The sequence below is a fragment of the Schistocerca americana genome, chromosome 1, assembly GCF_021461395.2.
Source record: "Schistocerca americana isolate TAMUIC-IGC-003095 chromosome 1, iqSchAmer2.1, whole genome shotgun sequence".
Taxonomy (NCBI): domain Eukaryota; kingdom Metazoa; phylum Arthropoda; class Insecta; order Orthoptera; family Acrididae; genus Schistocerca; species Schistocerca americana.
Window position 1 is genome coordinate 129,747,425 of NC_060119.1, and position 15,156 is coordinate 129,762,580.

General features: G+C 35.5%; 1 protein-coding gene across 1 annotated transcript in view; it reads left to right on the forward strand.

The window, feature by feature from the left end:
• The window catches only part of LOC124550635 (serine protease snake-like), an 83,672-nt gene extending 68,734 nt beyond the window's left edge, over positions 1 to 14,938 (forward strand). Inside the window, exons 5-7 of the mRNA XM_047125362.1 lie at positions 7,206 to 7,483; positions 13,134 to 13,276; positions 14,295 to 14,938. Coding sequence (XP_046981318.1) covers positions 7,206 to 7,483; positions 13,134 to 13,276; positions 14,295 to 14,465 — 592 coding nt within the window. The 3' untranslated portion in view covers positions 14,466 to 14,938. The remainder of the gene's footprint in view (positions 1 to 7,205; positions 7,484 to 13,133; positions 13,277 to 14,294) is intronic.
• The last annotated feature ends 218 nt before the right edge of the window (positions 14,939 to 15,156 follow it).

Here is a 15,156-nt window from a genome sequence, read left to right on the forward strand (position 1 = left end):
AAAGCGGAATAAGGGTAACCAGCCCACATTCGCTGAGGCAGATGGAAAACCATCCACAGTCTGGCTGGTTCACCGGACCTCGACACAAATCCACCAGGCAGATTCGTGCCAGGGTCCAGGCGCTCCTTCCTGCTCAGAAAGCCGTGCGTTAGACCGCATGGCCAACTGGGCGGGCTACCATACATGGTACTACAGAAAGTTCCCTTTTCCACACAATTCCATAGTTTAAAATGAGTGGTTGTAGCTGCAGATATTTTTAGGTTGGTTGGGTTTTCTTAAAAATGATGCTTTATAAACAAAACAATTCTACAGAAAAAATATGCAGTTGACTAATTCCATTGTGGAATGCCTACCAACATAACAGAAACAAAACTTCATTGATATCAATGTCATATTTGTGAAAGGCTGAAAGGGACAATAAAAAATGGGAGAACTCACTTTGCAGCACCAAATTCTCTCTTTTCAGGAAACTCTCTCCTGGCCTGGTTAGCTGAATTATAGAGCAAGTTCACCTTAAATATTACAAAAACTAATAATGTATTTCATTATTTATGAAACAGCAGTTTCTCACAAAGTATCAGTACATCATACATACCTTAGACAATGTACAATACTTCGCTGCGAAACAATCTTTCCATCACTCTCCATGGTGACATACTGTTGCACAGACTCTCATGTGTATTTGGGGTCAGAAGTTACATGCTCCTTGTAATATGCAGTGAAGGAACAAAGTAATGCAGTGTGTTACACCACTCATCAGGAAGGGGAACGTTTGTCAACAGACCTGGATCAATTCTTGTCATGTTAAAACAACCATAATATGGTTACCAGCTCCAGTTTGCCACTAGAAAGAAATTTTTTGTTACCATTCACTATACTCTGCTCTCCAACTTCTTCCATCATCACTGCCTCTAGCTTGGTAATAGCACCATAAACTTAAACCCTGCTGCTTATTAGTTACATGTGCACACACTTACCTGAAACACTTACGTAAACAAAATCCTATATAACTGCACAGCTATGTTTCACATGCTGGAAGAATTGTTCTATAGATCATTGTGAATCACAAATAGATATCAACAATATTTACTGCTAGACATCATAAACTGCACCTAGAGGCCCATGGCTTACCTCCCAAGTGCAGATGGTCTGCCAGCCTATTTCTGAATTTCGTAAACTCCAAGAAACTCCTGAAATCGTTCAAATATTGAGACACTTATTTGTAATTCTTCCTTGTATTCAGCCTTGGAGTCGTCAAGCACACTATTATTCTCATGATGTGGCAAAAAAATTTCATGACCTCTTAATTTAGAAGCAGTGTAATAAAGTTGGCCAACCTTTAAGTCTCTCTGCATACTTCAAATGGTTCAAATGGCTCTGGGCACCATGGGACTTAACTTTCTGCATACTTCCTTCTGCCTTCTGAAAATCTTATCATATCGCCTTTATCTTACAAAACATGAAGTGCAGGCCAAGTGAACAAAACAATATTATTTTCCAAGAAATTACAGTGCTCTAAATTTTTCTAGGCTAAATTTGTAACATGTAACTGTGGTTCACTGGCTTATTGGTGTATTCTCTGTGATGTGCATGGGTGGGACAAAGATAAAAAGTTATAGAATAAAACTATTTTTTCCTATAAATAAAAATACCTTATAACACCATCTTAAGCCTGAATATCACACAAGAGACACAGTCTCAAAGTGAAAATGCCACCCATGAGAAAACAGACAGTTATGGACCAGTATGTTACAAAAAATAAGCTCAAAGAAAGTTACAACAACACACTTGGTTAAATTTCAAACCATCAAATGCAGCAACAAGGCAGTTATCAACGGACAGGTGGGTGAAAAAGGATGAAAAAAAAGTGGAAATTGCGAACATTTCAACAGATGAAAGGCAGGAACCCACATACAGTGAACCAGCAAGCTGTATGTCAAACACGATGAATGCCATCCCTGGAAAACATCAGGATTTTTTTCCACTAAGTACACAAACTCAAATAAGTGAGGTAAGTGGTCAGGCAAGAAATGATTTACTCCCTGTACATAATTTGAAATTACGCCATCAAAATGTTCAGTCACTCTCAAATAAACTAAATGAAATAGAAATAATGTTAAATGACCTAAAATATATTTCTGTACTGTCTTTACAGAACACTGGCTCAAACAAAATATGTTGGAGCAAACACACATTCCTCAGTTCAAACCTGCAAGCATGTTTTTTAGGAAAATATTGAGTCATGGGGGTACTTGTGTATTTATTAGAGAAAATGTTGAATTCAATAGTGTAACTAAACACCATAAACTGTCCTTTGATAAAGATGTGGAACATTCTACAGCTGAACTACTGAGGCAAAATACAGTTATTACTTGTGTATACAGATCACCGGATGGAAACAAAAAAGTGTTTTACAATTGCATGGAGGATCTCTTGGAAGAAATTCACTCTCCCAAGAAGAATATAAATATATGTGGCAGCTAATATTGATTTCTTGAAATCCAATAATTTCAGAGATGACAATTTAAATCTACTACAATTGTTCAACATCAGTGCAACAGTAACAACCAACTCGAGAAACACCAATCTCTGCATCTATTATTGATCAGATCTTGATAAATAGTGCAAATATGCCTATAACATACAAGTTGTAAACACAAGTTTTAGTGACCACAATGCTCAAATTTTTGAAAAAGAATATTTCAGGACACTCAATTCCCAGTAGAATACAACACACTGTAAGGAATTTCAGTACAAAAAATTTGGAAATTTTTGTTCACTCCTGAAGGGTGGAAGTTGGAAAGATGTAAATGACTGTAATGATACCAATGAGAAATATGATAAGTCTATGGCTACATTCAAACATTTTTAATGGCTTTTCCCAAGAAAATACCTACATCTAATTCTACTCAAAAAACAAACAAGTGGATTACAAAAGTGATAAGGATATCATGTCAAAATAAAAGGAGATTGTATGAGTACTCCTAGGAGAATACTAACCTGACTTTATTACATATTTCAAAAGATGCAAGAGAATACTAACACTGAGTTATTTATAAAAAAATAGAAAATGACAAAATATTGTATGATTCCAAAACTAAAACTAAAGCAACCTGGCAAACTATAAGGAAAGAAATGGGCGCCAGGCCAGTTAATCACAGTAATATAGAGCTGATTATGAATAAAAATAAACTAATTGATCCCAAACATGTAGCTAGTACTTTCAACAATTATTTCTCTAATATAGCACAGCAGTTCATAAATACACACCTTGACAAACAGCCAGCCAGTCATTCAGATCAAAATATTCATCCAAACACATTATTCATGTATCCAGCAACACCTAAGGAACTGTCAAGAATCCTAAAAGAATTACCTAATAAATGTTCAGTGGGTGTTGATGAGAAACCAGATGCTATTATTAAAGTTGGTGCAACATTTCTTGTGGAACCACTAACAGACATAGTAAATTCATCTTTTGAGAGTAGTGTGTTTCCAAATAATATAAAAACTGTAAAAGTAACACATTTGTGTAAGAAGGGTGCAAAAAGTGATATTATTAATTATAGGCCAGTTTCAGTATTGTCAGGCTTCATCAAAATTATGGAAAAAATGTTCCTTAGGAGATTAACAGTTTTCTTAAATAAAGAGAGCCTAATAAGCAACTCCCAACATGGGTTCAGAGCTGGGAAGTCAATGCAGACAGCAAATTTTGCCTTCTTAAATAATATTAAAATCAGTGGATGATAAGCAACACGTACAGTATCAGGGATATTTCTGGATCTAAGTAAAGCGTTCAGTGTTATTGATCATGGCATTCTCTTGGGTAAATTAAGTAACTGCGGAATTAGAGGCCAGTCTGAAAACGTGCTCCTGTCGTACCACAGTAATCATCAGCAGATTACAGAAATAAAACACAAAGTTAGTGAAACACAAAAAATTTCTAGTTTTTACAGTGATGAGGAGAAAATAAAGTATGGAGTCCCCCAAGGGTTAGTTTTGGGACCTGTCCTATTTCTGCTGTACATAAATGATTTGGTTCATAAAATACATGATGGAACCACTGTACTCTTTGCAGATGACACTAATATTCTAATTAAATCACAGAATGAGTAAAATCTGCAGGAGGCTGCAATATCAGTTATGCATACTGTAGTGCACTGTTTCAGACCAATAGGCTCATCATAAATTCTGAAAAAGCTGTGGCAGTTAACTTTCATACCACCCACAACCTCCAGCCAGCAAACCCTGTTTTCACTATCGAAGAAAAAAAATTGCGTTGAAGGTCAGTCATACAAAATTTCTAGGCATTCATGTCCAGCAGAGCTGAAGTGGAAGGTGTACCTACACAATTTAAATTAGAGATTGAATTCATTAACATATGCTGTTAGGATCCTCACTCAGAATACAAGCTGCTCACCAGTGCTGACAATGTACCATTGTAACATACTGTCGCTACTTATAGCGCTCTTAGAAAAAAGTGTTCCGAGACTGTCACCTGAAATGCTCCTCCATGATACTGACAAGAGGGAGATTGAGTTAATAATTAAATCACTAAAGACCAAGAACTCTCATGGATATGACGGGGTATCTAGCAGAATACTGAAGTATTGTTCCACGTTTGTTAGCTCAGTACTTAGCCATATCTGCAACTTTTCCTTTAGGAGTGGTCGGTTTCCTGACCGATTAAAGTACTCGGTAGTGAAGCCACTTTATAAAAAGGGAGACAGGGATAATGTTGACAATTATAGACCTATTTCTATGCCATCGGTGTTTGCTAAAGTTATTGAGAGGGTTGTATATACAAGGTTACTGCAGCATTTAAATTCACATAATTTGCTGTCAAATGTACAGTTTTGTTTTAGAAATGGCTTAACAACTGAAAATGCTATAGTCTCTTTTCTCTGTGAGGTTTTGGACGGATTAAATAAAAGGTTGCGAACGTTAGGTGTTTTCTTTGATTTAACGAAGGCTTTTGACTGTGTTGACCACAAAATATTACTGCAGAAGTTGGAACATTATGGAGTAAGGGGAGTAGCTTACAATTGGTTCGCCTCTTACTTTAAGAACAGAAAGCAGAAGGTAATCCTCCGCAATATTGAGAGTGGTAATGATGTTCAGTCCCAATGGGGCACTGTTAAATGGGGCGTTCCCCAAGGGTCGGTGCTGGGGCCACTGCTGTTCCTTATTTATGTAAATGATATGCCTTCTAGTATTACAGGTGATTCAAAAATATTTCTGTTTGCTGATGACACCACCTTGGTAGTGAAGGATCTTGTGTGTAATATTGAAACATTATCAAATAATGTAGTTCATGATATAAGTTCGTGGCTTGTGGAAAATAATTTGATGCTAAATCACAGTAAGACTCAGTTTTTACAGTTTCTAACCCACAATTCAACAAGAACTGACATTTTAATCAGACAGGATGGGCATGTTATAAGCGAGACGGAACAGTTCAAGTTCCTAGGCGTACAGATAGATAGTAAGCTGTTGTGGAAAGCCCATGTTCAGGATCTTGTTCAGAAACTAAATGCCGCTTTATTTACCATTAGAACAGTATCTGAAATAAGTGACATTTCAACACGAAAAGTAGTATACTTCGCATATTTTCATACGCTTATGTCATATGGTATTATTTTTTGGGGTAATTCTTCTGATTCAAAAAGGGTATTTTTGGCTCAAAAACGGGCTGTTCGAGCTATGTATGGTGTAAGTTCGAAAACCTCTTGTCGACCCCTATTCAATAGTCTGGGAATTTTGACATTGCCCTCACAGTATGTATTTTCTTTAATGTCGTTTGTTGTTAGCAATATTAGCTTATTCCCAAGAGTTAGCAGCTTTCACTCAGTTAATACTAGGCAGAAATCAAATCTGCATGTGGAATGCACTTCCTTGACTCTTGTGCAGAAAGGAGTGCAGTATTCTGCTGCATCTATTTTCAATAAGCTACCACAAGAACTCAAAAATCTTAGCAGTAGCCCAAACACTTTTAAGTCTAAACTGAAGAGTTTCCTCATGGCTCACTCCTTCTATTCTGTCGAGGAGCTCCTGGAAGAGATACAAAATTAAGCAAATTCCAGTGTACATTTTTGATTTTCTTTATTTAAACTAACGACTTGTCGCCTGAATATGTTTCTTATATTTCATTTTATCTGTTTCTACAATCGTGTTATAATTTCATGTATTGACTCGTTCCATGACCATGGAGACTTCTCCTAAATGTGGTCCCACGGAACAATAAATAAATAAATAAATAAATAAATAAATAAAATAATTTTTTTGGGGAATTCTACAAATTCTACAAAAACATTTAAAATACAGAAAATGATTATCAGGGTGATAAAAAAAGCTAAATGCAAGAATTCCTGTAGACCATTTTCATAACTCAAAATGCTGCTGCTGCCTTGCTTGCACATATACGAAATACTAATTTTCACAAAAGGGAGTATCTTAAAAAAGGAAAATCTCTTCAGGCACAGCTATGATATACACACATATGAAACTAGGCAGTAGATGAACCTATACATGAACACAGTAAATACAAACTTATGCAAATAGGAGTGTATCATACTGGAACTATGTTACATAACTATTTGCCTTCTTTCATAAAACGCATACCAACATTAAATGTATATAAAATAAAGTTAAAACAGTTCTTGCTTGACCACTGCTTCTATTCTTTGTCTGAATTTATGGAACATCGAAACAAGTAAACCTTATTTACGAAATTTTTCCAATTGTCAATTCATAATATAGTTTACATTGTGGTTATCATGTCACCTTATTACTTAATAACTGCTATTATAACATACAGAAGCAATGTAGTACACCAGCCTACACTATTATGCATTTTGATTATGTCAACAATGTAGTCAAAATGACTACTGTATTGTAAATTAACTACTTTACCACTGTTCTATATCACACATACAAACAATGTACTAAAATGATTCTTGGACAAATAAACAAATTTAAGTACTAAAATTATGGGGAGAGAGAGAGAGAGAGAGAGAGAGAGAGAGAGAGAGAGAGAATTATCTGAATGACCTATTGTTGCTAAGGAAGGGCTATTTTTATTTGTTTTTGGTTATAAAAAATTACTGGTAAATGTGGAAGACTGGAATAAGGCCTGTTGATGGCTTTATACAAATATTTATCATTTTACAATCAGCAGAGACTAAAATAAAATTCAATCTCTACAGTGGTATCGTGAGACGTGTACGCCTGGGTGATGTTGACTTGACAACACCAAATGGTGACGATGAAACTGTGCAGGTGATAAATGTTGACAAGGTAACCCCACATCCCTTGTACAAACCACTAAGAGCGTTCCATGATGTGGCTGTCCTGCATCTACACACACCAGCTAAACTTAGCTCACGAGTTCGTCCTGCTTGCTTGAATTCATTAACACAACTCCCAACAAATCGAGTAATTATTGCAGGATTTGCAGCAGAAAGCAATCGATCAACAGAATTTGGTAAGTTAAAAAAGTATTTAAAGTGCCACTTTTCTGCAAGAATATTATTGTAAGAGGATGGCATTTAAAAAAGTTAAAAAAATTTGTTTCTATTCAGAAAGCATCTTTGTGATCTACTTTTGAGTGTATTATTTGTTACTGAAATATAAACTTCTCTCGTTACCTACAGTCACCTAGTGGAAATCCAATGCAAATATTTCTTTAAATTTTGTGGTAAGTCTCCTGTATCTTTTCAAAGGCTTTCCCTATTTCATGTGCATTTTCTTCACTTCGTTTATAAATATAGACACTGACACCCATTACTATTTATTCTAAAAAGTATAGATCTGTATCATGTATTTGCATTTGTTAGAAAACATACATACATCCATAAAATATAGAAATTATACTATATCTTATTTGCACGTGACAAGTGATATTCACCTTCAGCTACTGAAGTAGCAGAAGGTGGGAAGATGAAAAGTTATTTGTTCTCCTATGCCAACCTCTTTGTCTCAAAGGACGACTTGCACCTAACCTCCTCACTTAATTTGTTTTGTACATCTTACTTCTGTCTTCCCCTACAGTTTTTAACCTCTACAGTTCTTGCAAGTAACATGGTAAGCTATCCCTTAATGGCTTACATAAGTCGTATCATCATGTTCTTCCTTCTTGTCAATGTTTCCTGCAGGTTCCACTCCTCACTGATTCTGCAGAGAACCTCCTCGTTTCTTATCTTATCCCTCCATCTTATTTTCAACATCCTTCTGTAGCACATCATCTCAAATGCTTTGTTCTATTCTTTTTTTGTTTGTCCCACACTCCATGATCCACTTCCATACAGAGATGCTGTGCTCAAAACGTATGTTCTCAGAAATTTCTTCCTCAAATAATGTTGTATGTTGGAAACTGGTAGATATCTTTTGGTGAGGAATACCCTCTTTGCCTGTGCTAATCTGCCTTTTATATCCTCTGTGCTTTGTATGTTGTGTAATTTAGCCCCCAGTTTTCAAAAGTTTACCGCCGATCACATTTCTGCTACTCGTCATTATTTTCATTTTTCTTAGACTTTCTCTCAATCTGTATTCTGTACTCATTAGACTGTTCATTCCATTCAACATGTCCTGCAATTCTTATTCAATTTTACTGATGATAGCAATGTTATCAGCAAATATTATCATTGATACCCTTTCAGCCTGATTTTTAATCCCACTTTTGAACCTTTCCCTTATTTCTATTTAGTCATTTATATGTATTTATTAATTTATCTATTGATATCAATATAATAGAGGGAAACATTCCATGTGGGAAAAATATATCTAAAAACAAAGATGATGTGACTTACCGAACGAAAGCGCTGGCAGGTCGATAGACACACAAACAAACACAAACACACACACAAAATTCAAGCTTTCGCAACAAACTGTTGCCTCATCAGGAAAGAGGGGAAGGAGAGGGAAAGATGAAAGGATGTGGATTTTAAGGGAGAGGGTAAGGAGTCATTCCAATCCCGGGAGCGGAAAGACTTACCTTAGGGGAAAAAAAGGACAGGTATACACTCACACACACACACATATCCATCCACACATATACAGACACAAGCAGACATCTGTACAAAATATAGGCACATCTAAGTTGTAATATTATGTTTAGAATGGTAGCTTCTTTATAAACACAACAGAAAGACTTGCCTTAGGGGGAAAAAAGGACAGGTATACACTCGCACACACACACACACATCCATCCACACATATACAGACACAAGCAGACATCTGTACAAAATATAGGCACATCTAAGTTGTAATATTATGTTTAGAATGGTAGCTTCTTTATAAACACAACAGACATCTGCTTGTGTCTGTATATGTGTGGATGGATGTGTGTGTGTGCGCGAGTGTATACCTGTCCTTTTTTCCCCCTAAGGCAAGTCTTTCCGCTCCCGGGATTGGAATGACTCCTTACCCTCTCCCTTAAAATCCACATCCTTTCATCTTTCCCTCTCCTTCCCCTCTTTCCTGATGAGGCAACAGTTTGTTGCGAAAGCTTGAATTTTGTGTGTGTGTTTGTGTTTGTTTGTGTGTCTATCAACCTGCCAGTGCTTTCGTTCGGTAAGTCACATCATCTTTGTTTTCAATTTATCTATTTGTTGATGTAGCACACATTTTATCACATAATGTTGTAACACTTGTAAAAATAGAAGCCAGTATAAAAATTTAGAAATTTACATTCTTGTACAAAATATAGGCACATCTAAGTTGTAATATTATGTTTAGAATGGTAGCTTCTTTATAAACACAACTTGATGGGTTGTAAAAAAAAATTAAAAAAAAAAACAAAACAAAACAAAAAAACACTGTTCTATTTACATATACAAAGTAAAAGTTTATGTACATGCATACAGACAAAAGATGCATAGCTGAAAAGTTACTGCTACATATTGACTGATTTTACTGAAGTAAGAAATATTCTACTTAAATTTGTATAAAAATGCAGAATTTGATGTCTGCATAGAAGGGTAACTACACACATCAATTAACAGGGAGTATGTTTGGAAAAGGAGTTTAATTTTTTCTGGAAATACTTAGATAGATATAAATTTCTGAATACAGAAAACACGAGGCAGAACCCACAAATTTGAGTAATATTCCAAAATCAATTAATGGTATAGTAGTTGTGGATTATTAGTAGACCTTTCACCTCTCTTTTAAATGGCTGGCTCTGAGCACTATGGGACTCAACTGCTGAGGTCATTAGTCCCCTAGAACTTAGAACTAGTTAAACCTAACTAACCTAAGGACATCACAAACATCCATGCCCGAGGCAGGATTCGAACCTGTGACCGTAGCGGTCTTGCGGTTCCAGACTGCAGCGCCTTTAACCGCACGGTCACTTCGGCCGGCCTCTTTTAAATGCATTAAAGCTTGGTATTCCTTTGATCTTATCTGGCAACAAACTGAAGAGAATTTTTGGTTTATATAATACACTGTATTGGTATATTGATTTTGTGAAAGTAACTTCTATTCCTTGTTGCATAATTTTTGGCATCACTGAATGATGTTGAATACTCTTGAGTCCTAATGGAATAGATACTCTCAAGAATAAATTTAGACTGGAGGATAATAATTTTAATTTTTTAAGAATGCCTCTATATGATTCTTTGAAAGGAACGCCTTTTATTAATCTTACACCTTTCTTCAGAAATATAAATTACTGTTTTACAAATGTGGCATTGTGTCGTTGATGCTTTGATTCATACATTGAACAACAGTGGCAAAAGACTGCAACCCTATCTTACAACCTTCTAAATTTGAGCACTTTGTTCTCGGCCTTCCATTCTTATTTTCACCCCTAAGTTCTGGGATGTATCGTACACTGTCCATCTTTAACTGTAACTTACACTTACGAGGTGTGTTCAAAAAGTAAGGTGACTTTATATTTTTATGCAAAAAATATTTATTTATTCATGTTGTTCCCCTCAGATACAATACACTTGTGCCAATGCTTCTTCCAATCCTCAAAGCACTTCTCACAAGCACTTTTTGGTATAGCTTTGAGTACTTCCAGTGATGCAGTTTTTGTTTCCTCAATCAGAATCTTTGTCCTTTCAAAGGTCTCTTCAGTTTTGGGAACAGGAAAAAGTCACAGGGGGGCAAATCTGGTGAATATAGTGGCTGAGGCATGATTGTCATGTTGTTTTTGGCAAAAAAAATTCTCACAAGCAATGATGAATGAGCAGGTGCACTGTCATGCAAAAGCCATGAATTGTTTTTCCACAATTCCTGAGGTGTTTGTGCATCGCTTCTCGCAAACGGCACATAACATCAAGGTAATACTCATTGAACAAACGACCTTGAGGCAAAAAAATCATGATTCACTACACCTCAGTAACTGAAAAAAACAGTGAGTAAAACTTTGACATTTGATTGAACTTGGCATGCCTTGACTCTCTGGAATGTTTCCATTGGGATGGTCTGACTTTGGTTTTGACGTCATAACCATAAACCCATGTTTCGTCACAAGTTATGACCCTTTTGAGCAAATCAGGATTATCATTGGCATCATTCAAGAGCTCTTGAGTAATGCTCATGAGACAGTTCTTCTTTCTTCTGATCAAAATTGAGAAGTTTTGGAACAAACTTTGCTGACACACGTCTCATGCCCAACATATCCAAAAAAATTACATGACACGAGTCAACTAATATGCCAACATCCTCAGCAACTTCTATTATGGTAATTCGATGATTTTCCAAAATTATTTTCTTCACAGCTTCAATGTTATCATCTGTTGTTGATGTGCTGGGGCGTCCAGAGCGAGGTTCATCATTGGCATCTTCTCGGCCATCGTGGAAGAGCTTGTACCACTTGTAAACATTTTTGTTTCTTAACTTGGAGCAGACTCACCGTATGCCATTGTCAACATGTAAAGTGTTTTAGAGCACTTGTTTCCATTTTTCACACAAAATTTGATGCAGATTCTTTGCTCCATTTTTTATAATAATTGAAAATTGCTGAGCACACTAAAACACTCCTAAACTTTCTATCTGTCAAAAACAAATAAAGTATCCTGTACATTTGAAACTGTGAACATATGTTTGGGACATATATACCAACATACTGAAAAAAAGATCAATAATCGAATTATGTTGGCCATGCAATTTGAAAAGTAACCTTACTTCTTGAACAGGCCTTGTATTTTTCTGAGATATTTAGCCATCTTGCACCATTTTAAATTTTCACACATTTTCTAGGTCAACAAATAATATGAATTCATCTTGATTTTTCTTAAGTCTTGGTCCTATTATCAAGTGCAGCATCAGAACCGCCTTCACCTTTCCTAAAGTCAAACTGATCATCATGTAACAGATGCTCAGTTTTGTTTTCCATTCATCTAGACAGCTTTGTTCATAAAATTCTTTTGTCATTGGCTGAACTAACAAAGAGGCTCACTGTTAAGACATTAGTACATGAAATCAGTTTTTCTTGGATATTGAGACATTCAGAGAATCTCTAACAAGTTGGAATGAGGTTTCAATCAGATTGACAATGTTGATGGCATTTCATGTAAGTGATAATGTTACTTCCAAATACTCATTAAATAATTCTGCCATGTTGATGAGAAGAGATTTGATTCATGAGTCCTTTAGCTGTATCTGAATAATTGGTGAAGCAGCTGAGAATGAACTATTTGGTCATGTGTACAACTTACTCAAAAATCATTGTTCGAGATTTCAATAATAGATCTTATACTTCATGCAGCTTGTTTTTATATTGTTCAGACTACTAATCATCTAGTGTGTCAACAACATTGTATCATTATTTCTAGCTACTTTAAATTAATTTAATTTAATATAAATTTATATTATTTAATTTAATTTAGTATTAATTTTTATTGTAATAAATACTTTACATGGATCATTAAATAACATTAAAGTCTAGAAATGTTTACATTATTGTAAACTTACAGTTGATTGATAAATAGACTTTATAGTTTTTCATAAACTTTATCCCTGAGATAATATTAGTTGATGTAGCCTACAACTCATACATTTCTATATATTTAAACAACAGGGCATAAGGTCCTGCTAAAATAGGTTGATTTTTTAAAAATACATCCTTTAAAATTTGTAATTCATTTTGTCTAAGTTATACTTACTCACTTTCTTTCCTACAGGCACAGCACGCTATGTGGATGTCACTGAAATACCTGCATTACAGTGCCAAAAAGCACTCCCACAACTGAGGCTCATGGGTATCAATGTTAATGAGTCACTGATATGTGCTGCAGATGAAGCTGGTGGCCGTGACTCTTGCAGGGTAAGATGGCTCTCATAAATGCAGTCATGTTTTCGTTCATCTGTTGAAAACATATGTTGTTTCATTGATCACCTCATGAAGTAAATTTTGTGTGTGTGTGTGTGTGTGTGTGTGTGTGTGTGTGTGTGTGTGTGTGCGCCTGCGCCCGTGCACACACACACACACACACACACACACACGCACACGCACACACACGCACACGCACACACACACAAACACACCAGTATTTATTTAGTACTGCTTCCTGGATATTTACTGATATGCGCATATAATTGTGAAAGAGGGAGTTATAATAGATGGGGGAAAAACTACTTACAACTAATTATCACTGGTTTAAAGGAGATGTGTATACCTAAATGTAATTAATCAAGTGATTTATGAAATGGATGGGTTAATAATTTGGTCATATAATTTACATTGAGGATTCCCAGTCTGTTGCTTTATGTCCTTGGACAGGGTGAAGAGACCTATTGTGAATATTTTTGGAATTAACTATGTTAATGCCATTATAAACTTCATGTCAAAATAAGTATTATGGATGCAAATTTATAAAAAAGCTTTTCGATTGTTTTTATGTACAGTATATCTCAAGATGTGCGTTTGCCAAAAAGTATTAAAATCAGAAGTGAATAGCGTGCGATAAATTCATAAATGAAAAAGAGGAAAAATATCCAAAATAGTTCCATCGGTTTCCCATAATGACACAGCATTTTCAACAGTTTATGAAAGAGCAGTTAGCATGGAGTAAAAATGCAGAGAGATTTTCACATTGACAAAATAAGATAATTTATGAAATATTAGAACTTTCTGCATTTAGTTATAGAATAAAGTAGTCCAAAACTGCTCCATCGCATCTGACCAAATTCTAGATTTAAGGGTTTTGATGCTGTTGTACTGCAAATCGAGAAACACATAACAGATCAAGGGGTAATGAGCCACTTATATTTCATTTTCACAAATGATAATTTATTTCAGGATTTGGAAAACTGAACATATTTTTCATTACATTTTGTTTCAGGATGATTTGGGAAGCCCCCTTCAAGTTCGGCTTGACAAACCTCACTGTCAGTTCAGTGTTGTTGGATTACGTTCTTTTGGATCAGTGGTCTGTGGGAAGCCAGGTGTCCCTGCCATGTATACTAGCATTGCTGAATACTTAGAGTGGATAGAGTCTGTTGTTTGGCCTTAAATATTGGGTATCAGTGTGAGAGATGAAAGTATTATTCAGATATGAAAAGTGGTACTCAGCACTGCAGACAACTCTTGACAGTTTACTATGCAGTGTATTTAATTAACTGCAGATGAATAGGGTGGAGTGTTAAAAGTATTATTGGAAGACAGTAAAAATGCAAATGTTGCATCTGTGACTTGGAATTTATTATTGGTAAGCAAAAAACCGGAAAAAACCTCTGTCAGATATTTAATATGGGCTCATACTTATTTTTGCAGCCCATTTCTACACTGCCATTTCCATGTCAATTTTTACAGCTTTATGGTGACTACAGCAAACACTAAATAAAATTTGAGATAGAGAATGTTTACAAGAAGTAAAGTAGATACTAATGCAGTGGTTTCAGAAGTTATAAAGCTCATAAAAGACCATGATATTTCAATCACATTGCTTTACCAGTTCTTACAATTTTGTAATTGAATTAAAAACTATTGTAAATGGTGAATGTGAATAAAGGAACTGAATCCTTGATCTTTTTTTATTGTGACTTTCCACCTATTTTGTTCTTCTACATCTACATCTACATCTACATCTACATCTACATGATTACTCTGCAGTTCACATTTTAAGTGCTTGGCAGAGGGTTCATCAAACCACAATCATACTATCTCTACCATTCCACTCCCGAACAGCGCGTGGGAAATTACAA